The sequence below is a fragment of the Athene cunicularia genome (assembly GCF_003259725.1).
Source record: "Athene cunicularia isolate RWA chromosome 5 unlocalized genomic scaffold, athCun1 chr5_part2, whole genome shotgun sequence".
NCBI classification, from domain to species: Eukaryota; Metazoa; Chordata; class Aves; order Strigiformes; family Strigidae; genus Athene; species Athene cunicularia.
The window spans coordinates 9140510-9162229 of NW_020799102.1; the positions used below are offsets into that span (position 1 = coordinate 9140510).

At 50.5% G+C, this 21720-nt stretch overlaps 3 protein-coding genes across 6 annotated transcripts in view; 1 reads left to right on the top strand and 2 right to left on the bottom strand.

Annotated features, from left to right (window-relative positions):
- Positions 1 to 3690, top strand: part of IRF7 (interferon regulatory factor 7) — an 8634-nt gene extending 4944 nt beyond the window's left edge. Inside the window, exons 2-9 of the mRNA XM_026850188.1 lie at positions 61 to 128; positions 311 to 356; positions 470 to 592; positions 681 to 839; positions 1003 to 1122; positions 2076 to 2456; positions 2586 to 2704; positions 3304 to 3690. Coding sequence (XP_026705989.1) covers positions 61 to 128; positions 311 to 356; positions 470 to 592; positions 681 to 839; positions 1003 to 1122; positions 2076 to 2456; positions 2586 to 2704; positions 3304 to 3450 — 1163 coding nt within the window. The 3' untranslated portion in view covers positions 3451 to 3690. The remainder of the gene's footprint in view (positions 1 to 60; positions 129 to 310; positions 357 to 469; positions 593 to 680; positions 840 to 1002; positions 1123 to 2075; positions 2457 to 2585; positions 2705 to 3303) is intronic.
- Positions 3691 to 3858: 168 nt separating this feature from the next.
- LOC113481085 (malignant fibrous histiocytoma-amplified sequence 1 homolog) lies at positions 3859 to 11494 on the bottom strand. 2 transcript variants are annotated; one of them, XM_026850397.1, is made up of 11 exons: positions 11433 to 11494; positions 9538 to 10417; positions 8660 to 8951; positions 8084 to 8270; positions 6959 to 7149; positions 6376 to 6863; positions 5616 to 5773; positions 4939 to 5098; positions 4424 to 4494; positions 4211 to 4317; positions 3859 to 4037 (listed from the first exon to the last, which is right to left on the bottom strand). In XM_026850397.1, the coding sequence occupies exons 1-11, from the start codon at positions 11449 to 11451 to the stop codon at positions 4020 to 4022; spliced, it is 2571 nt and encodes an 856-aa protein (XP_026706198.1). In that variant the 5' UTR covers positions 11452 to 11494; the 3' UTR covers positions 3859 to 4019. The 2 variants fall into 2 exon arrangements, with proteins under 2 accessions (XP_026706198.1, XP_026706197.1); XM_026850396.1 differs by lacking the exons at positions 3859 to 4037; positions 4211 to 4317 and having other exon boundaries at positions 4430 to 5098.
- A 2059-nt stretch (positions 11495 to 13553) lies between these two features.
- Positions 13554 to 21720, bottom strand: part of PHRF1 (PHD and ring finger domains 1) — a 32154-nt gene continuing 23987 nt past the window's right edge. For 2 of the 3 annotated variants that reach the window (XM_026850366.1, XM_026850365.1), the window contains exons 14-18: positions 18603 to 21395; positions 17752 to 17903; positions 16942 to 17202; positions 15727 to 15855; positions 13554 to 14528 (exon numbers count right to left, since the gene is read on the bottom strand). In XM_026850366.1, coding sequence (XP_026706167.1) covers positions 14394 to 14528; positions 15727 to 15855; positions 16942 to 17202; positions 17752 to 17903; positions 18603 to 21395 — 3470 coding nt within the window. In that variant the 3' untranslated portion in view covers positions 13554 to 14393. The remainder of the gene's footprint in view (positions 14529 to 15726; positions 15856 to 16941; positions 17203 to 17751; positions 17904 to 18602; positions 21396 to 21720) is intronic. The other variant, XM_026850367.1, reaches the window with a different exon arrangement.

A 21720-nucleotide genomic window follows, 5' to 3' on the forward strand; every position in this document is an offset into this window, starting at 1 on the left:
GGGGGGGGGGGGTGCAGCAGGTGATCTCGGGGCGCCCCGCTCACTCTTCTCTGCTTCCAGACGCCCTCTGTCACGGCGAGGAGGGGGATTTCACCAGCCCTGGTCTGGCGGTGGACCAGCAGCCGCAGGTAACGGGGTGGGCACGGCAGGCTGGGGGGCCCCCACTGCCACTGCTCAGGCGTTGCACCCCCGTGTCCTTGGGGGGCTCCCAAGCTGGAGCCCAGCACCTGGCCAAAACATGGGATGGGGGAGGCTGGGTCCCCCCCATCCACAGCGGTAAGACACCCCCCCACGCCGCTTCCCTTTGCAGCTGCAGCTCGAAACCCGAGATGTGGCCCCAGAAGTTGCTCCCCCAGGTAGGTGCTAGTCCCCCGTTTGCTTTTTTATTTTGGGAGGGGGCACTCTGGTAGGCTCAGCTGGGGCTGGTTTTGGGGTTGTGAGACCTCCCACCTGCTGTGCCCCCCCGCAGGCAGCACGGTCCCCCCCCAGTCCCCGACGCTGGAGGACCTGGAGATGCTGCAGTGGGTGCTGCAGCAGTGTGACATCTCCCCCCGTGACCTCGGTCCCTCGGACCCATCCTGGGCGCCTGCAGGTGAGACCGGCCATGCTCACAGGGTGCCGGGGGGGTGACCCCATGCAGGGGTGACCCCAGCCCCTTCCCACAGGTGATTTCTCTGCAGGGTACACCCACCACCAGGACACCTTGCTCCAGCCTCACCCAGAGCCCAGACTAAACAGCTGCCTCCCCCCATCGGCGTTCCAGCAATGGGTACCCGCAGCGGAGCAGCCACCCTTGGGTGCCTATGGTCCCCTGGACCCCATGCTGCTGGGGGAGCAAGGTGGGTGCTGTGGGGTGGGACCAGCCCTGGGTGCAGGAATGCTGTAATGGGGTGGGGAAGAGGCCGGGGAGCTGCCACCTGCCCCCCCTGCTCTGTGCCAAAGCACCCCCCACCCCACTGCACTCTGAATCGCGATGCTGACGCTGCCTGTCTGCTGCCGTAGGGGCCGTGGCAGGGCCGTGTCCCCCGCCGGAGGTCACAGCCCTCGTGGCGTCCCCAGGGGAGGCGATGCTCTTTACCCCTGCTGCCAGCCCGCCACCGCCGCCGGTGGAGGAGAACACAGGTGAGGGTTATTAATTATTAATAGCCATAGAATCACAGAATCATTCAGGCTGGAAAAGCCCCTTGGGATCATCGAGTCCAACCCTCAGCCTGACTCTACAAAGTTCTCCCCTACCCCACATCCCCCTGCAGCTCATCCAAATGGCCCTTAAACACACCCAGGGATGGGGACTCCCCCCCTTTCTGGGCAGCCTATTCCACTCTCTGACCACTCTTTCTGGGAACATTTTTTCCTCATGTCCAGCCTGACCCTCCCCTGTTGCAGTTTGAAGCCGTTCCCCCTTGTTCTGTCACTAATCCCCTGTGAGCAGAGCCCAGCCCCAGCCTCTCTGCAATGTCCTGTCAGGAGCTGCAGAGAGGGATGAGGTCTCCCCTTGGCCTTCTCCTCCTCATGCTGAACACTCCCAGCTCCTTCAAGGCTCCTCACAGGATTTATTCTCCAGGCCCTTCCCCAGCCTCGTTGCCCTCCTCTGCACTCGCTCCAGCTCCTCGAGATCTCTCTCATATTGAGGTGCCCAAACTGGACACAACCCTCCAGGTGTGGCCTCACCAGTGCAGAGCACAGAGGGACTGTCACCTCCCTGCTGGTCACACTATTGCTGACACAAGCCAGGATGCCGTTGGCTTTCTTGGCCACCCGGGCACACTGCTGGCTCATGGTCAGCTGCTTGTCAATGAGAACCCCCAGATCCTTCTCCCCCAGACAGCTCCAGCCACCCCTCCCCGAGCCTGTAGCCATGCAGGGGGTGGTTGTGGCCCAAGTGCAGGTCCTGGCGCTTGGCCTTGTTGAAGCTCATAGGTAAGACAGATAAGCATTAAGATAGCTTACATAGATGAACATTTTTATAATTATTAATACTAATAGCTATGATTATTAACACTCAAGGGGGTGTTTTGGGGAGCGTAAGCATTTGGGTTTGGGGGAATACGGCTGCTGATGATTGCCTGGTGCAGATGGCATCATCCCCGTCCTGGATGTCAGCATCTACTACCGGGGGAAGCTCTTCCACCAGGAGGAGGTGGGGGGCAGGCAGTGCCTGCTGGTGTACGAGCCCTCCGACCCAGCAGTGGCTGAGCGCCCCGGGCGCCTGGTGCGCTTCCCCAGCCCCGACGAGATGGCCGACAGGAAGCAGCGGCGCTTCACCGAGAAGCTGCTGGGGAGCGCGGGGCTGCAGCTGGAGCAACGTGCCCGCAAGCTCTTTGCCACCCGCCTGAAGAAGTGTAAAGTCTTCTGGGCCCTGTCCCAGCAGCTTGAGGCTGTTGGGGGGCCCCCACCCAACCTGCTCTTCCGGGATCAGGAGACTCCCATCTTTGACTTCAATGAATTTTGCACAGGTGGGCAGGAGTATCCTGGTTTGGGGGCTTGTGGGAGCCCGCTCCAGGGTGTCACAAACATCCAGACCCACCCACCTCCTCTGTGTCCCCTGGGTTTACCCCAAAACTGAGCCCTGTCTTATCTCATAGAGCTGAGGGACTTCCGCAATGGCCAAAGGCGGCGGTCTCCTGACTTCACCATCTACCTCTGCTTCGGGCAGTCCTTCGCCAAGGCCAAGCCCAAGGAGTCCAAGCTCATCCTGGTCAAGGTGCAGGGACCAGCATCCACCCCTGTCCCACTGCTGCCTGGGGAGGGGAAGACCCTTGGGGGCAAGGGAGGTGGGGGTCTGGGTGTCTGAGGAGGGGGACCCTTGGGGTCAGGGGGACCCAGGGGCCTGGATGTCCAGTGGAGGTGGGAGTCTTGGAGCACAAGGAGGGGGACCCTCGGTGTCCAGGGACATGGTGGGGGGCTGGGTGCCAAAGGAGGGGAGACCTTGGGGGCTGAGAGAGATGGGGTGCCTGAGGGGGACCCTTGGAGACCAGGGGAGATGGGGGGGCTGGGTGCCCAGGGAGGGGGACACTTGGGGAGCAGGAGAAATATGGAGGGGGACATAGGTACCTGGAGAGGGGACCCTTGGGTGCCAGGAGTCCAGGGAGGGCCCCCCCAGACAGGGGCCAGCTGCCTGGGTCAGGGGACCCTTGGGGGCTTGGGAGGGTGACAGCTGCCCAGGCATGGGGACCTTCAGGAGCTCTGGGAGATAGAGGGTGCCCTGCACTCTCCTTCCTCCTCTCCAGGAATATGGGGCCACGCAGGGTGTTACACCCACATCAGGCAGCTGCCCCTAACCCTGCCCCTTTGCTGCTGCAGCTGGTGCCCAAGTTCTGCGAGTACTGGTACGAGCAGGTGCTGCGGGAGGGAGCCTCCTCCCTTGACAGCGGCACCGTCAGCCTCCAGCTCTCCGACTCCTTCAGCCTCTTCGAGCTGATCGAGCAGTACAACATGCAGGTGGACTGACCCACATACACTCCATGCCCCCCCCAGGGACGGGCACCAGCCCTTAGGGGACCCCTGGGCGTCGGGGACCGTGAAAACCAGCATCACCCAGGGAAGGCTGCGGTGGGGTCCTTTCCCCACCCCAAGGACAGCTTCAGGGGCCTGGCCCAGAGCTGACACGTTGCTTTTCCCCCTCCCTCAGCTGCTAAAATGAGTGTTTTTGTGGAGTGATGTTATTTTCTTAAGTTTTCTAAGTATAAATATATATATATATATATATATATAAAAGGTGCTTTCTATCTTGCTGATGTTGCCTGGACATCTGCCCCCTCTAACAGTCTGAGACCTTCACCCCCTCCATCCCCCAAACCCACAGGGGTTCATGGCCAGCCTTAGCCCAGCAAAGCTCCAAGCCCCTTCCCCTTGGAGTTGTGCAAACGAGGTGACTGCCTGTGCTGGAAGGGATGCATTTATTTCTGTGTGTTAAGGGTGCAAACACGACTCTCAAGCAAAGCGTGTTGAGGACAGCTTGGCTTTGGTTAAACAGAATTCTTCCTTCGAGTTGTGGGCACCTCCCCACTGGTCCAGAGTTACTCACTTGAGATGTTCTGGAAAAATAAGGCAGTAACTACAACATGAAAGCACCCAGAGCAAAGGGTGGTGTCTCAGGGAGACGGGGTGTCCCCTCCCCAGGCTGGACACAGCTGCCCCTCCTCATATCAGGAGCAAGGGGAGAAGATGAGCCTGGGCCGTGGGCAAGGGGAGGGGGCAGCCTCCTTACCTGCCGATTGACATGGATGCTGCTGGGCCCAAAGGTGGTGGTCCCGTAGCTTGTCACATAATAGTGAGCTGAGGGCTGCGCCGGGGGCTCCTCCAGCTGCCTGGGCACTGTGGGGATGGGGGACACCATCAGCACCTCAGCTCCAAGAAACCCTCAACCCTCCTCCCTGCCCTGAGCACTGCTGTGGTGCAAACCCAGGAGTATCTGGCTCACCTTTGGGCAGGAGCAGCTCTGTGCCAAAGCGGTGCCCACACGTCCCACAGGTTTTAACATCTTCCTTCATCCTGTGGAGGAAAAAGCCCCACGAGGAAGGAGCAGGAGCTGCCCTCAGCACTTCCCATGGAAGATGATGCCAAGGTGATGGAGGAGGCTCCCTTCTTCCACCCTGACCCGAGGTCCTGCCTCCTGTGGGACAGCTGCTGCCTTCCCAGGTAGCACCTTCAGCTCCTCATGAAACAGGGGAGATGTGGGCACCAGCCCAGAGTAGCCATCATGTGCCTGAGTCCCCGAGTCCCAACTTTTTCACCTTTCCACGCTTGATTTTCCCACACAAATAAATGCTAATGGCACATGGGGCACAGGTTGCTGTGCTCAGGAGGACAATGTGAGAATGCCCGGTGAGTTTCAAAACTAAATTCACACAGCTTTTGGAAGCTGACCAGCCCCACCAGCATCGCAGTAGCAACCCCCCAGCCCTGGGCTTGGGGGGGGGCTCCTCACGTACGTACGTGGCGTTTGTGCCATCCATGTCTGGCCAGATGAGCTCCGCGGGACAGCCGGCCGTTCGGCAGGGTGTCTTCACGCACACGTGCAGCCCTGGCCACTTCTCATGGAGCTTCTGGACGATGGACACAACTGCTATGAGGAAGTCCCAGGCAAACTGGAAACCTTCCGTGCAAAAAAAATAATGTCGCTTACTCACAGCCACCCAGCTGTGACAGTCCGAGAGACACTGTGGTGATGTGACTCTGCTTCCAGCCCACAGCCAGAACAGTTGGACCAGCTCCAATTCCTCAAGTTAACCAAGGCCTTTCAGCCTCCAAAGGGCATTTAAAGATATGCTGGAAGAGCTCCCCAACTCAGGTGGACCTTTTGCTTATTCCTTGGAGACCCAGCCTGAGACCATACTCTACTGGGACCTTATGGGGAAGATGATCCATTTGCTTCAGGAAATTGAAAACTTGACTTTCCACTTTCATGTGACACCTTGAGAGGAATCCTGACCAGGTTGCATGGAGAACGAGGAAAACTTTAATCGAACTGCTGGTGGACCCCAGGCAGACTAAGTTTTGGGCCCCTCACCCCAAAAAGGCCATTGAATGACTCGAGCGTGGCCAGAGAAGGGCAACGGAGCTGGGGCAGGGTCTGGAGCACAGGTCTGATGAAATAAGGATGTGATCCTCACCTGTCCTTCCTACTGGCTTTCTGCACCGGAGCTCCAGGTAGCTGTAGGCCCTCTCGTTATTCTCTTTTATCAGCAGAGGTTTGCCGTTGCATATGAGCAGGCAGGTTGCCTTGGCCACCCAATGCGTGGAATAGAAGGAGCAAGCTTTCACCAGGAACCTGCAGGGAAAATGCCCATGGCTTTCACCACCCTCCAGCCTGCTTATCTCTAACACTGGGAGAAAGCATAGCATCAGGTGGCCTTGAAAAATATGAACACAGTTTTAGTAGAAACAGAGGCAGGCACCAAATGAGGACCCTGCCCTACTGAAAGCTCAAGCAGCAGGATCAGCCTCTTAAGCCAAGAGCTGCTTCCAGAGTTGGCCATCGGGTAAAACTCTGGCCACAAGTCAAGAACCCCACAAGGACAGGAGACCTTCCAGAAACTGGAACAGTCCCAGCACTCCTAGAAACTGGGCCATCCTCAGGTGGGACTGGGAGACCCCTGACTGCCTGGACGGGCACAGACTGGCCAAAAACTACCCTGGATGGAAGGTGAACCAGAAGGAGCATGGTCCTTGCTCACATCCAGGCAGTGAACATCAAAATGCTTCATCCACGGCTCCAGATGTCTGTGGCAGAGCTGAGAAGCCGCTCTGGTCTCCTGAGTCCCAGCCTCAAGCCTCAGCTGATATAGTCTTAACAGCCAAGGTTATACTGGTGCTGCACCGAGCAAACCCTGAACCACGCAACCTCACTGAGGGCTGGAAACCACTGCTTACCTCTGGAAGAAGCCCTCAGGTATTTCGGGTGAGAAATAGGCACGAATGTGGAGGTCCTCGGGGTGATCTCCTCCCCACACCTCGGACACTTCTTCGGTCTGGTTCAGATAGGTTGGGAACAAGTACCAGGACTCGCCTTGGCCCCGTGTGGTCTCCCACGGTTTCCCAGGCACGAACTCGCTGGCCTGTGGGTTGAGTGCTTTGGCATGCCTCACCTCCAGACAGAGCTCAAAGTGCTCCAGGAGACTGAAGAGCTTCCCTCTCCCTCTGTGGGGCCTGTGACTCATGATTTCCTCAAAGACGTCCCACATCCCTTCTAAACAGAGCTGGTGCTTCACCAAGGCACGCACAGCCTGGTGGCACAGCATTGCCTTTGACTTGAAGGTCCACACCCAGTTGGACCTGTCTCTGATGGTGGCACGTTCCCCGATCAGCGTGTCCAGAGAGATGCTCTCAAGCTGCTGGACTAGGCGGTACCTCACAAGGAGCTGGGCAGGAAGAGAAGAGGTGGCAGTGAGAGGATCCCAGCAAAGCTGTAGAGCTTGGGCCCTGCAGAGGCGATGGTCCTGATGCCCTCACTCACCTTGAACATAGTTATTAGGAAGGTAGGCTGGAGAAAAACAGTGCTTTCCAGGTGCTCGATTTCCTCATACCACACTATCAGCCCAATGCGGTGGAGGTACCGCAAGATGTCCTGGAGAAGTTCTCTGCCCAGGTTGGCCAGGTGCTCACACTTGGAGAGTTTGCTGAGCAGGTACTGGAGGTCCATCATGCCTAGAGGGAGATTCTGGAGCTCAGCACGTATCTCTGACACCAGCATTCAAAGGCAGGTGCTTCAGAGAGCCAACAAACACCAGCAGCACCCAACGTCACCCATCACCATCCCTGGGGAAGCAGCTGGGACCAGCAGGATGCCGGCTGGCTGTGGCCCATCCTCAGCTGTCCTGCTGCCACCCATGGTCTTGCCTTACCTGAACAGTGCCAACAGCCTGCCAAGGGCATCTGAAAAATGAGGCTAGTACTAGGTTTTTTCATTTGTTTGAGGTAGCAGGTTTGTTTCCAGCCAGAAAACCTTAGATTGTCAGTTAAACCTCAGATTGTCATTTAGTCACACAGCAAGACAGGTGACAAAAGAAAAGGATTTTCTCCCCATCCTCTAACCCCACAGTGGCCACGAAAAGCCAGAGATGACACCGGGCACTGGAGGTGTTCATACCTGCTTTAGGTACGTAAGTGAAGAGCCAGGGCCGCCTGCTAGTCCTGCTAGGTCATAGGAGACATGCGGACAGGGCTGGGAAGGGGTAGGGGCCATTAAACAGTGTTAGCAGGACGTAGGTTTGGAAACTACACGGAAGCATTAAAGGAAGCTCCTTCCTGCAAGATTTTTTTAATCGCTTATACAGGGAAAAGGGGAGAAAGAACCACCTTACTGGAAAGAAACAAACCTGCTGCCGTGGCCAGCTCAGGGTAGCTCCAGCCACAGGTTGGTAGCTGTTGGTGAAGACACACTCGACCTTTCCTGGTGTTTTTCCCCAGGCCCCCAGGCAGTAACACATCACGCGCCAGCAGTAACACTGCAAAGCCTTCAGCAGCGATCCACCATCATGTGAGTGGGGCCAAAAGGTGCAGCAAGCACCAGCGAGCCCGTCCCCGGCGCAGGGCAGCAGGGCCTCCCCAGAAGGTGTGGTGGGGCTGACAGAGCACTCACCGTGGCCTGCCATCTCCTCGCTCTGCGCAACAGCCACAATGGCAGCTTCCACCTGCCTGTAGACGGGTGGCAGCACTCGGACGACCTCAGGGAAAAGCTCCTCATTCTTCACATGCTCCAGAATAGTGGCCTCAAGCTTTTTGATATCACGGTGATCCGTGCAGTTGACAGCAACTAAGTTTAAGATCTGGAAGAGAGAAAGCGCATCCAGAGGAGCCTGTGAAGTAAAGGAGGTCACCAAGGGTGGGACACACCACTGGCTCAGCTTCAGAGGGCACTTCCCTCACACCTTGATCTGCAGCAGTTCCTGGGAAATCACCCAGGGATGGTAAATGCCCCCTCACGCTCCTCCCCAGGCACTTGCTACAAGCCACAGGAGGAGATGCCCGTCACCAAGCAGGGACAAGGATCCAGCAGGTCATGGCCTGGGGTTACAATGTCCACCCCAACCCTGGGGAGCAGCTGCAGTAGCAGCTTGATGCATTAGCACCAGGTAATCATCACCAGCAGCCCACGGGACTGCCAGAGACAACAGGGGCCACAGACAGCAAGGAACGACAATCATCTCAGCCCTACGGTTAATGTGCAGCTCTCCATCTCCTTCAGCCTCTCCCACTGGTCCACGTAAAACTCGGGCTCCTCAATACCCTCCAGGTTGTCAATGAAGTGAGCGAGGTTGCTTTTTCTCTCTGCCAGCATGGCCGTGATCTTGGTCATGATGTCGTGCCTCTTCTCCTCCACCTCCTCCTCCCGGCAGCAGTCCACATGGGTTCCCACGGGAAGCACCACTGAGTTTGGGACTCGCATGGACAGATTGTTGATCCAGAAACCAACAAGCTCCTTGAAAGTCTTGTCATTAGTTTGGTACCTGGGGAGAGAAAGAAAAACCCAAGTTCACGTCTAACCCTCCACCAGCATGGGCCTGACCACGCACCCTGTGCTGTCCCAGGGGCTTACTGAAGAACATCTCTGATCTCCCTAAACCGTCATGGGCTGTATCCAAGCTCATCCTTAAGTTTCCCATCCTTAAGATAAGCCAGTTTAAGCTATGGGGTGTAGCAGAGTCTGTCCCTGCTGTGGATGGGAGCGTCTCTCTGTCCCACAAAGCCCAAGCCTGATGCTTCCTCCACGTTCAGAGAGCACCACAAGATACAGGAGGGCTCATGGAGGTACTTCCAGGGCAGAAAGGAAAGCCATTTAGATGGGCATCAATGAGGTGTTAATGCTCCTCTAATCCCTCAAACCAGAGGGCTTTGGTAAGACAACGACAGATATAGTAGCTTAATTAAAAGTGTGATATTCAAAAAGGGGGAGGGGGAGAGCCAACTACTCCAGCAGTGAAAAGACCAGGCATCGAGGTCCAATGGAAATGGTGTGAACCTGCATAGAGGAAAGCTTCCCCAGCCCCTGTTTTCTCACGCTCCACTTTGAATCCAAACCAGCTCAATACTTACATGTGGAGATTGATGACAAGGATGACAAGTGCCTGTGGGGTGATGAACACGTGGTGGGTCATGTAGTACTCCAGCTGGCCAGCGAAGTCCCAGAAGAGAAAAGTGAAGTCCTCGATCCGGAACTCACTGATCTCTATCCCAACCGTCCGCTCTTCCTTGGGCACCAGTTTGGTTTGCCCTTGCTTTAGGCTTTTACAGATGGTAGACTTCCCTGCCAGTGAAGCTCCCAGGAACATGGTCTTGACCCTCTTATCCTCCTGTCCCAAACTGTGTTGAAGCTGGATGAAATAATTCTGGATCTGCTGGATGCCACCAGCACACACTTCACTGGGCGGCTCCCGGAGGGGGTTCCCATTGGCCTTGAACATTTTCAGGGACTGCCCCTGGAAGAGCTCCCTAGGGAGCTGGCGAAGGGCATTGTTCTGCACATGGAGCTCCTGTAAGCGTACCAGCTGCAGGACAGGCTGGGGGAAGGTCCGGAACAGGTTGTTGGAAATGTTGAGGTATTGGAGGCTGTTCTGACAAGCTGCCAGATCCCTGGGGAGGGCACCAAGACGGTTGTTGTTCAGCCGCAGGTGTTTAAGCCTGGGGAGATGGGAGAAAACCCCCTCCGGGATGACACGGATTTGATTCTGGTTCAGCTCAAGCTTCTCTAAACAGACCAGGCTCTGGATTTCACTGGGAAAGTCCACAATCTCATTCTTGGACAGTATCAGCTTCTTCAGGTTACAAAGCTTAGAAATGCCAGTGATGGTCCTGAGCTTGTTCCTGTCAAGGTCGAGGCTCTCCAGCGCGGGGTTGCTCAGGACTGCTGGAGGCAGCACGCGCAGCCTCTGTGTGGAGAGAGTCACTTCACGCAAACTGTCCTCCTGCTCCTGACCTGGCCACACAGGACAGGGAAGGTGGTTAGGAGAGGCTTTCACCCTTTGGGTTGCAGATCATTTTTTTTCCCTTGTGCTCTGCATGACTTTGGGGATCATTTTGGCCACCAAAGAAAAGCAGAGGCAAAACCCAGGAGCTGGTTGAACAGCATGACCACAGCTGCTGCTCGAGCAGCTCCTGTGTCCTCTCAAGAGAGGCACCAAAGATAAGGCACAGGCCTGAAGACAAGAGGAAGAAACGGTGGCCCCCTAGACATTGACCTGCAACCCAAGTGTCATGTTAACAGCTTTGCTCTCGTGAAAGCACTGTGAGAGCTCCAGCTGCAGATGCAGCTACCCTGAAACCACCAGGTTTCTAGTCCCAGCAGCGGGCTGGCAGGGCAGCGCTGATGTCAGGAGAGCTGCTCTCCAAATAACTCACCCAGCCCACCCTCGGCTCTCGACCACAGCCAGGGAGATGTGTTGAGGCCAGGGCTAGCAAGCTCAGACACTTCCTCTCTCACATCCCTCCCCTGCTCCAGATGGGCGCTGCACTTCCCCGCAGAGAGGCTCCCAGGCCCGGGACAGCGGGGGAATCACACAGGGACAGTGGAGTCCCCCGCAGGACGGGCACACAAGAAGGGACTCAGTGATGGTCGAGAACATCCCCAAAAGAAGGGTGTTTATAGAGCAGAGAGGTCTGCAGGTGAGAACATCAGGGGGACATGGGATGGGGATCATACCATACTAGAACAAAACATGGTCAGATTTGCTTTCCTGTCCCTCGTTTCACTTCCTCACCAGCTGATGCCGAGCACGGCCTCCCCTTGCGCAAGGCACCCTGCTCAGGCTCAGGACCGACTCAGCAGCTCTCGGCACCACCACCTAAACCTGCCGCACGCAAGGAGCCCCGCGGGATAGCAAGCTTTCACCCTCTCCCAGACACCCGGTCTCCTCCGGCAGAGGAGAGGCAAATCAAAGGGCTCCCCACACTGCTCCAAGCCAGAGCAGCAAAGAGCCAGAGCAGCTACTCACAGGCTCTGGGCTGGGCCATGGCCCTGCAGCGTGGCACCCGCTAGATCCTCCCGGTCGCTCCTTCTCCCTTTCTCGTTTCCTCCTCTCGTTTCGCTCCCCGCCTCCCCGTGCTCTGCCTGGGAACCCCACCCTCTCTTTCTCCATCCATCCTCAGAGCAGCTCCCACCAACCTCCCTGGCAGGGCTGGGGCCTGGCCAAGCAGCTCCGGAGGTCACTTACAAGGCAAAGCTGGTGGCAGAATAGCCCTGAGCCACCTCCTTAACAGCAGCCTCCCTGCCTTTGCTAAAGGAGCTTCTGGTGCTCCCGCTGTTGCAGAGGAGGGAAAGGACATTAACATGAGGTTACGCTGCTATGAAACTGCTGCACATGTTAAATAAATGAGATTTCTTCCCTTAACAGGCCACAGCATTTGATCCAAAAGGGTCAACCAGAAAGGAAAAAAAGAAAAAGGCAGTATGTATACAAGTGTACTAGAAAAACTTCTTTTTCTAGAACACATTAGAAGAGGTATTTTTAAATATGTTTCCAATTGCCTCTCCCAAGGGGCAGCTTACAGCTTACAATTTGATGGATTTAATGGTGAACAGAATGAAAGAACCACTATTCTTGTTCATGTAACTTCAGGGGAAAGCACAAGCAGAGAGTATAGCTGTCAGCCGCCTTCCTCCTCCAGACAATGGCAGGGGCAGAGGTAACTGAATTTAACAGTCCTTACAATAATGCACTAATACCTTATCTTTACTGCTAATTCAAGGCTAACACCAACCAAGAATTTGAAACAACAAATCAGTCTGAGGAACAAAACAGACTGACATTATCTGCCCAGTCAACAGTGTAGTTGCTTCTACTGTTTGGTCAAGCTTTGTGTTCACACCTCCTACCCTTTCTCACTCATGCAGGCAGGTTATTCCAGAATTGTTCCTGACACATCCAAAGGTGTCCACGTTTCAGCTTAAGCTTATTCACAGCTAGATCATGTTCTCTTGTCCTTGTACCAATAGTGCCATGAAAGTTTCTGAAAGTTGTCAAGAAATCTATCTGCAGTGTTTGTATTTACAACCCCACAACCAGCTGCTAGGTATAAATTCTAGCTACATGTTTAGCTTTAAAACTAAAGCTTCTCTTCCCGCTATTCTTCTGTGGTCTTGAGCCTTTCTTCCAAAATCTTCAAAGCAAGGCCAAAACTATCAATCCCCTACTCTATTCAGGCTGCGCTTTCCTACAGGAAACAAACAGAGCCAAGGAAGATCAACTCCAAAACGCTCAGGGCATATCCACAAACACTTCTGTAGGATGGTGAATGATGGGACTGAAACACTTTGCCAGTCCAAACAGTACTGGTATATGGGCTTGTTTTGCTTAAAGATAACTAGTCCCCCAAACAGCCAAAATTACAGTATACAGACAAAAATCTTAAAAGTGAAATCAGAATTCACTGAAAAATTAGGAACACCAGCAAGGGCTCAAATTGCAATTTGTGAGTCTTCCTACACTCACCAGGAAAAAAAAAAGCCTGCAGTTATTTGCTTTGTAAAACTCATCCCAGAGAGCCTAACTGTTTTCTCTTTGAAGGCAAGCAGCAAGACTATCCTCGAAGAGGGCAGTTTCCACGTGCACTCTATGAGGTTAGGAAAGCCCTCACATCAGACACACTGCTGCCATCTGGTCCATCAGGCCACGTACATTCAGTTCCCGTTGAAGGGAAAGCCAGTTTCTAAGTCATAATTTACTGGTCTTATTTTCAGCTTCCCTGTTAAATGTCTTCTCCCTAACATGGTTAGATGGGGAATGATGGTTTTGGTCAGGTTCAAAGGTGCTGAACATATTTGTAAGTGACTATTTCAGGTGATCACTTAAAAGATCAGTTGCTCTGCAGTACACTGGCGACAGGGAGCACAAGGAAAGCAAGATGAAGTCAGTATGTGTGCTGGACACCTTTGCGTCTTGATAGGAAAACTGGTCCTCCTACATGGGGAGGAGGAACAACTACTTGTCCAACTCCAATCCTCTCCTAGAAACACAGTATTCCTCACGCAAGAGCCACGCATGCAGGTTTACACAGAATAGCCAGGGCAAGAGGCAGCTGTAAGACAAACAAATGACACCTGCTATAGGACTAAAACCATTCAAAATAACTTTATAAATTCTGTCACATTTCTGCTTTGTACATCAGTTCAGCCTTAACCCTCCAGCTTGTTACTGAAAATTCGTAATGCTTGTTTTTTGTTTCTTTTTTTTTTTTTTCCTAAAAGGCAGACACAAAACCAGCCATCAGTGCATTATTTACAGAAGTGCAACACAGTCTCCCACCCCAAACTGAACTTCTCACTAACAAGATACTTCCAACAAAACGTAAATAAACACCACAGCTTGAGCAGTGTTTCTGAAGTCAGTTTATAAAGGTTAGCTCGTTTCTGCAATCCCCAAATGACAGAGCGAGTAAAGCTTCGCTCACCATCAAACAGGCTAAAAATACAACATTTCAAGTATTAAATCAGAAGTTTCTAAAGACAATCCATATTTTGATAAATAAACACAAGGGAAACTATACAGCTTGCAATATACTGTATATGAAAAGTGGTGTCCAGTTTCAAACTTTTTAACAAGACAAGTGCACAGCCCAAAAATGTGATCAAAGTAACCCTGAAAACTGAAGCAATCCGGGAGTCCCAAACATTAATCTCTTCTGTGTTTCCCCTCGAATTACTCTGCTGGTCTGAGGCATCTGATTGTTATTTAGTTCTACATCTGTAGGTAATCCAAAAAAAAAAAAACCCAATCCCAAGTTCATTCCCATATGGAAACAATTCAAAAGAGAATTCCGCAGATAAGTCCCATTATAATCTTGCTTCTCTGCACTTTATATTCAATGAGATGCAACTGCAGATCTAGTATTCCCTCTGGCACAGTGTTTGCAGCCAGAATAAATTCAGTCCAAGTCTTGCTGGCCGTGGCTTGCTCTCAGTTTTCTACTTCACGTGTATCTTCACCATCTGATTTCTTATGTTTCCTCATATGTTTGTACTTTTCCACATATGCCTTCACCAGATTAGCTACCTTCATAGGGTTGATCTCTCCACTTTTGCTGTGGCAGATCTATGAGGATTAGAAAAGGCATTCTGTCAATTAACAGTATTACAGTAGTTCAGACAGGCAACAGAGAAATGAGAGAGAAGCCCTAAGCTTCCCAGGAGAACCAATTCCTGCACAGGCTCTCGAGTCTTATAGTAGGACACAGAGTGGAAAACTCAGGAGGATAAGAGTAGTATTTTACTTCAAGCACTGCAGAAACGGCTCAGGCCTTATTTATAGAGCACCAACAAAATGCAGAAGCATCTCTGAAAGCAAAATTACTCATTTTAACTGTGGACTTTTCCATCCTGCCAGTTTTACACAATATATGGTAACAAAGGAAGTGTTGATTTTCCATTTTTCTGATGGTTTTGAGAAAACAATGCTCAGATTAAAAGAATCTGGCAGTTTTGAAGGCCCATTCTGAGATATGGGAAAAAGAGAATGGATCCTACAAAGAACTTTATCAGTGTTCAGAGAAGAGTTCACAGTGACTTCAGCAGCAATTGTGTTGCTCAGCTCTCCTACAAACCACACTTAAGGTTCACACGGGTCACGCAAAAGATGTGAAATTGCAGCCATTATCTCAGGAATTTTTATTTATGATAGAATTTCCCAGTGATAGCAAGAATGCAGAGCGGGAGAGAACACAGTTCTCTGGGGTATCATTTAGCTGCCTTGACCACAGGAGCATTACTTGCTCTCACAAGACAACATTTACCTGCTGATCAGGTCTTTTTTTAGCCACGATCTGGTCAGCACTAAGATTTGAGACAAAAGTCAACATCAGCCAAATTGCAAGGCCATCTTCCAAAGTTCAGGGACACTACAGATGGTCAGGAGTTAATGCACAAAGTTATTTTCTCACTTTATCAGAAACAGCTTGACAATGCTGGCTGAAGTTCTTCATGAGAGAGATGTGACCATTCTCACCCAAGGCACGTACTATGGAACATTTCAGCTCAAGCAACTTAAGCTTCACAATGTTCCAGACCACTGAAAACAGTCTTCTCAAAGGAAGCGTCTGACAGCCTTCATCCATGGCACCACTCAGTGCTGCTTAAAGCAACTACTGCTTCACCACAACACTGCGAGTCAGAGGCCAAAGATCTGCTCCTCAATTACAGCACGTAATTGCTGAAGCAGGCCAGTGCAACCCTAAGTACTGCCACTCACTGCAGCATCTTCACAGCTCCTCCTCTCCATTTCACCCTCACCTTACCTTCTGCACTGCTTTCCGAAGAATGTTCTTGTACTCCTCCTTTGTAATCTCCCTCTTCTGGTAAAAAGGTTTAATAGCAAGTTTCACTTCTTCCACAGCCCTTTCCTGCATGTGAAGCTTCTTCATGTACTACACAGCAAAGAGAAGTTCATTACCTTGTGCTGTCTTGGGAATGGTTTCTGAATCTATTCTTCTTAAAAATGCTCTAACAACGAAGATACTAATTTAAAATTTCAACGACCCAAGTAAGAGCTAGCCTCAAAGTGATTTCCTTTCCTGTAAACTGCAGTCTTGAAACGAATACCAGTTTGTGCTATGAGGAACCCTAACTTTATGTAACGTTTATTCTCTTAGAGAATGTGTTTTAAGCAAGGGACCACAACGTCCACTTCTTAATTTTAGTCTCCTCCTTCCCTTCCAACAGCTCTAAAGCAAACATCCATCCATGCAAAGGCATCAGATTCTAAAAGCAGCAAGTCATAGCTGCAAATAGAAAGCTTCAGGTAGCTCTGAAAATTGTAGCATTGCCAATAAATGAAGGATTACAGATGACATCAGAACATATTCTATCAAAACAAGTTCATAAAAACTGCTGCTCATAAATGGAGGTTTGGTGGGAAAAATATCTTACTGTTTTGTGGTAAAAAGTAAAATAATTGGCTGAGAAGTTTTTGTTCTTGTGTTAACATCCACTATGCTTAGAGCAGATGGTCTATACAGCAAACCCAGAACTCAGAAGCAAGGGACTAGCATGGCAAAAATCTCCAAAGTATTTTACTACCTCAGCATTTTCAGTGTTGATAAGCAGCAAGATACAGTCCTACCTCTCTATAGGACTGTTATGAGAATTGACATTAATTTCAAAGCTGGAGAAGAAAGGAGAAAACTAGGTGTTCAGAGAAACTTGGACATTCTGGGTTTTGGAAAGTCCCTTCCATTCATGCAAGAAAGTTTCAGAACTTCAAGCACGTATTTTAGATGCTTTAATTCCTCTGTCTTATTGTGATGAGGCGGTAGAAAGCAGAACCATCAAATGGAGTAAATCCCAAAAGAATTCAAAGAAAGGATTGCTCCTGGGTTAGCACAGCCAGGCACCAAAACCAAGAGCGACAACAGGGGCTGGGAAAATACAGTACAGAAAAAACCCAAACTTCAAAAGGTCAAATAAAGAGCTCGTTAGTGTTATACATTTGCTATTTGATAGCATTCACTCACTTCTTCATTTTTCGTTTTATCCACTGGAGGTTTGGGTGCTTTGATCTTTTCTTCTGTGTTTCCAACACAAGCAGCTTGGATTCCTGGTTCAGAGGCAGTAGCCAGGCTGCCCGGCTCCGGAGTCAGGCTCTGTCCTGCCATGCAGCCAAGTGCTGGAAGACTACCCTGCATGATAAACTGAACCGTGGGCTGGCTGACAGGGGCGTAGGGGGGGAGGCTGGAGGGCAGAGGTGGCGTCAAAGGTATATTTTGACAGTACACCTGTGAAACAGACATCATTTTGTGAATGATTATGTTTACAAGAGTGCATCACATCAGGATATTCAGGATCCACTCAAACAGGCAAATAATTACTACTTTAAATCATGGAGGACAACATCCCAGCACTGAACCAGGTCCCTGTGCACCAGGAGCTAGCACCAGCCCTGCTCATGTTTTAACTGGTGGACAGCACAGGCTGATGGCACAGACCAATGCCACCAGAACAATTTTTACAGCCTGATCACAATCAGGGAGAAGCTCACAGCTTCTCAAACAGCACCATCTTTCCACAAGTTACTACTGCAAACAGGCTGCATGTGTAGAGAAGCTATATATGAGAGTGGAATTAAAAGAAAATGTGCTGCTTTCACTGTAAGGACCAGCTGAGAGATTGAACAATTGGAGGACCGCTGAGGTGTATGGGCTTTATGAGATGTACCACACTCAGAGGAGGGAGAACTCTGCCATGAGAGGAGGGTGTTGCACAACGAGGGCACAGATGAGGTGGGATGCCTTCCATGACACTTAGGTGCCAGAATAGGAACCAACCTGAGAGGAATCTAGATCAGGAAACATAGGCTCAGGAATCATATAATTGGTTGGAGGAGGCTCATTTAACTGCACCTGATTTAACGTTTGGTTCAAGTCCTCTGCTTTCCAGGCCCCTTCCTTTGCTCGCTGAAGTTTGTAAAACGGCATCCCTAGTTCCCCAAGAAAAGGAAAAGAAAACAGAGAAGAACAAAATAAACCTAATGGGTCAAAGATTCAAAGTCAATTATATTTTTTAAAAATTAAAAGGGATCTAACGATAACACTAACTGTAAGAGGATTTTGTTTACCAGTCATTAACATTTTAAAGCTTCTGATAATAGAGGACTTAGTCCCTGAGCAACTGAGTTTTACTGGGTTTCCAATAGAGTAACCAATGAGAACCACACAAGCAAATCTGTCAACACACAGAGCGCAGGGTCCCAAGCCAAACTTTCTAGCAGCTTTGGCTTAGCAGAGCTCACAGGAGCGACCCACAGAGATTTGTCACACTCCTTGGTTCTGAGAAATATTTATAAATTCTGAAGGCAAACCAGCCATTCTAGTTAACTGCAGAAAGGGTGGAACACAGGCTGCCAGTTCAGAGATTGGGCTGCAGTATGCACTTCACGCTGGCTAGCTGAGCTGTGCTGACAGCATGTCCTCTCCAATTCATTAACACAACTCGCCTCACGATTCCAACAAGTGCAAAGTGCCAGCTCTCAGGAGTGAAAACCACAGGATCACCCCAGCTCAGATGACAGAGCTGTTACACTAACAACCAGGTTGAGCCAGGCACTGAAACCCTAAGACTAACACAGCCTGCTTCAGCCACTGTGGTTTTTTTTTTTTTTTCCAAAAGAGAGACTTACTTGGAGCTTTTCCAGCAGACAATGTGCCACCTTCTTCCTCTTGAAGATTCCAGGTAACTCTTTTCACTGGTGCTTTTGATTTCAGTGCAGGACCCTGAGGTACCACCTCCAGTTCAGGCTTACCAAAATGACCAGTTTTCTCATTTGTTACAAGGCACTCATCTTTAACCTCCGTCACACAATCTGTTATTTTGCTCTTGGATGAGCTCTGAATTGGTGCAGCCTCAGTCGGAGTGTGCAGGATAACTTCCTTCCTTGGGGCTGGTTCCATCAGAGATGGACATAATGCAGTATTTTCTATTTTAACTGTAATCTCAAGGTTTGTATTGCTACAGCTACCAAGCACTGCTGGATCACTACTACTCATTAGTTCTGTTTCAGCAAAAGAATCCACACTGCCAATTGGAACACAAATGTTTGTGATCTCTGGCACAGGGAATGCAGTTTCACTGGTCAATTCCTGACAGACAGGCTCTACCTTTACAGTTTCTTGGGCCTCTCTCACCTGAACTGGGGTCTCAGCCTGTATTTCCTCAAGTTTGACATTTGGTTGGATGGTTATGGAAAACTCTTCTAGTATTAGCTCCTCCTTTGGCTCTTGTTTGAAGGAATGGGGTTGCTCCAGACACCTGGACAGATTTTCAGCTGGAGGCTTTTGATCCTTTTCTGGTGGAGGAGGAAGCGAGGTCTCTTTTGATCTGCGTTTTCTTTCTTTGGAACGTGATCTCGATCGTGGTCTTTTTTCCTTCGATTTGCTGCTTTTGTGCTCCCGAGATCGAGATGCAGACCGAGACCGAGACCTCCACTTTCTCCTCTCCCGAGACCTGGATCTCGATCTCTTTCTGTCCCTTGACCTCAAGCTGCTATCTTTATCATATCTCTCATAGCTTTTGTCTCTCCTGTGTTTCCGCCTTTTAGTCCTCTCAATGCTATTTGATCGGGAACGTTCCCTCCGTCTTGATCTTGAGCGAGACCGTCTCTTCTTTTTCCTGTTTTCATAAAACTCAGAAGTACTTCCAGGACTACCTGAACGTGACCTAGATTTCCTTCTCTCCCTAGACCAAGACGTTTTTGCCTTTTTATCCTTCGTTTTATCCTTCATTTTCTTTTTTTTAGATCGTTCATGACTGCTAGAACGGTCAGTAGAAGACCTCCTGCTCTTGGGCTTCAACACGTGTGTTTTGCTGTGCTCTTCTCCACCTGACCAAGAGGTAGACCTGGAGCTTCGGTCCCTTGAGTGCGTCCTATCCCTAGAGTCCGATCGGGATCTCTTACGCTCTTTGACAAGTGCCTTTTTCCTTTTCATCTTCTTCTTGCTTCTGGAGCTGGAGTTTGAACAGGATCTCGAGCGCGATCGTGTCTCTGTTTGTTCCACCTTTTGGCCTTTCTGTTGCCCATCGTTCTTTGAGGGACTATCTGGTTCTAGTTTCACATTAATATTAGGTCTAATCAATTCCTCAGCATTAAAGAACACATTAGGGCCCTCCCGGCTTTCCTCCTTTAAACGCTCTGCACTAGAAATTTGCTTAACAGCAGATGAAGTGCAAGGACTGTTCAGAAAGTCTTCCTCATCCATATTGTCTCGTTCCTCTGTATCAGAGATCTGTTCTACAATCCTGCTTTCTACTGTCACGTCATCCTGAGGCTCCGTGTTACTAGACGGTACATCAGGGTCAGCCCCAGATTCAAACACATTTTCTACCAAGTAAGGGGTGAAACGACGGACAGTTTGAAACGTTTGAACTTTTGGATTTTCAATGGAAATAGTCCTGGTAATATTAGTAAGCGGGATCCCTGAGCCAAGCCTTTCAGGACTGCTGCTTGCTGAACTTGAGTCTGATCCTGTTGGCTCAAAGGGATCATATATTTCACTCTTGACCTGCTTTTTCTTAACTGAGAAAAGAGGTGAAGGACTCTCTTTTTGTTGCACTTTGTCGTCCACAGGGCGGAAGGTGTTACAAAATCCTGGGTTAGACAGTCTGCTGGGATGCCCTGCATTTCCTGGAATATTGATTTTAAAACTCTCAAAAGAGCCTGGCCCTTTGCTCCTCAAAGTGCCCAGTAGTGATGAACTGCTATATACACCTGTACTGGTAGAAAAAGACACCCCACTCGTATGTGTTTGTTGCTGAGATTCCTTGACATTCGACTTCTGACTTTCCATCTTGCTACCCCTTCCTGGCTGATTAGTGCTCTCCTTGCCAGTCAGCTGGGTTATGCAAGAGCTGGGGATGTCACAGCTTTGGCTTCCTGCGGGTTCTGGCTCCACCTGCTTGTTGCTGGTTTCCTTTTTAATCTTTGGTATCCTGGGAAGCTCAAAGATGTCAATTCTCTTGGGAGGTGGTTTTAATTGCTGCCTCACAGTTACAGCTTTTGAGCCAGAATTCAAGGTACGGCTCAGGGGCTTTGAAGATGAGTCAGTAGGTGCAAAGTTTTTAGAGTTTCCATTAAATCTGGGCATTTCATCTAATTTGGAGCCGTGCCTGCTCAGAGTAGCTATATTCTGAGTCTGAACAGACCTGGGTGTCATTGAATATTCAGATTTTACAGTTGCCTTTTCTGATGTAGTCTGTGCAGGGTTTGCTGCAGGCTCAATCCTGCTCAGTGAGGGTGGAGACGATGGAAACAAGCTTGAGGAGAAGGGTCTGGTGCGAGTACTCAGCCCCGAGGAAACTGAAGGTCCAGCGATGGAGCTGCCTGCTGTGGTCCCTGAATGCACTGTACTCAATTGAGCGTTATGTCCTGAACCATCATCCACTCTTGAGTCATTGGTTGATTTTCTGTGAAGTGGAGCTATGGCAGACAAGCAAACAATTAAGCTTTTCAGTACATATCCAGACATTTCTCCCCAAGACTAGAAGAAATACTGAGCTAATTATTTTAGACTTCATTCTGGTTTGCAGACATACCACACAGTAATAAGGCAGTCCAATAATTCTTTTGGTCAGATGCTCAAGGTTTAATGCAAGAAAACTGCATCTCTGAGGTAAACACTAGGAAATAAACTATTCTGTTCTGCAGCTATCACCACATTCATGTTTATTATCCTGTAGCTGACAATTGACAAAAATTACTATAACAGGGGATGTTATAGGTACTCACTTTAAGAATAAAGCTC

Coding starts and splice junctions, on each gene's coding strand:
- LOC113481085 (XM_026850396.1), bottom strand. Junction 8,271..8,659: donor TGGAGAGCTGCACATTAACC/GTAGGGCTGAGA, acceptor TCTCTCTTCCAG/ATCTTAAACTTAGTTGCTGT. Junction 7,150..8,083: donor CGAGGAGATGGCAGGCCACG/GTGAGTGCTCTG, acceptor ATCTCCCTCTAG/GCATGATGGACCTCCAGTAC.